At 37.7% G+C, this 559-nt stretch overlaps 1 protein-coding gene across 1 annotated transcript in view; it reads right to left on the reverse strand.

Annotated features, from left to right (window-relative positions):
* Nucleotides 1-249: 249 nt before the first annotated feature.
* LOC107212294 (myosin-1B-like) overlaps nt 250-559 on the reverse strand; it is a 15005-nt gene continuing 14695 nt past the window's right edge. The window contains exon 26 of the mRNA XM_019008487.2: nt 250-555. Within this exon, the coding sequence (XP_018864032.1) occupies nt 403-555 (153 nt within the window). The 3' untranslated portion in view covers nt 250-402. The remainder of the gene's footprint in view (nt 556-559) is intronic.

Below are 559 nucleotides of genomic sequence, written 5' to 3' on the forward strand. Positions count from 1 at the left end.
GCAACAGATATAAGGGATAATTACATTTCGCTTCAGAGAAAAAATTATTTTCTCAGCAAAAGAAGTATTAGTTTAAATTTCCTGGTGAGAACAAAGCAGGATGTCTGATCAGACCACTTTAAAAGTGGCTGAAAAACTTTGAAAATACCTGAAACAAGATTTTTAATTGAATAAATAAATTTAAAATTAGCAACGAAAAATGTAATCCTTAATAGAATTCAGGGTAATGATTAAAATGCAACACTCAACTTCTCATTATTTACATGGCATAAGCTCTACAGTTTTTATTATGTAGGCATTACTCATCTACAGATTAATGAAGGACAAAGCAGTGATTACAGAATAAAAGTGATAGAATGTCACATTTTGTGCAATTCTCTCACTTTACAGCACTGGAGGCATTTACTCTTCACTTTCTGCCTTCTTGCTGATTTCCCGGCTCTTGGCTCGGAGCTTGTTGACCTGTGACTCTGCAATGTCAGCCCGCTCCTCGGCTTCCTCCAGCTCGTGCTGGATCTTGCGGAACTTGGAGAGGTTCACATTGGACAGCTCCTCCTGG

The sequence above is a fragment of the Parus major genome, chromosome 18 (assembly GCF_001522545.3).
Source record: "Parus major isolate Abel chromosome 18, Parus_major1.1, whole genome shotgun sequence".
NCBI lineage: Eukaryota > Metazoa > Chordata > Aves > Passeriformes > Paridae > Parus > Parus major.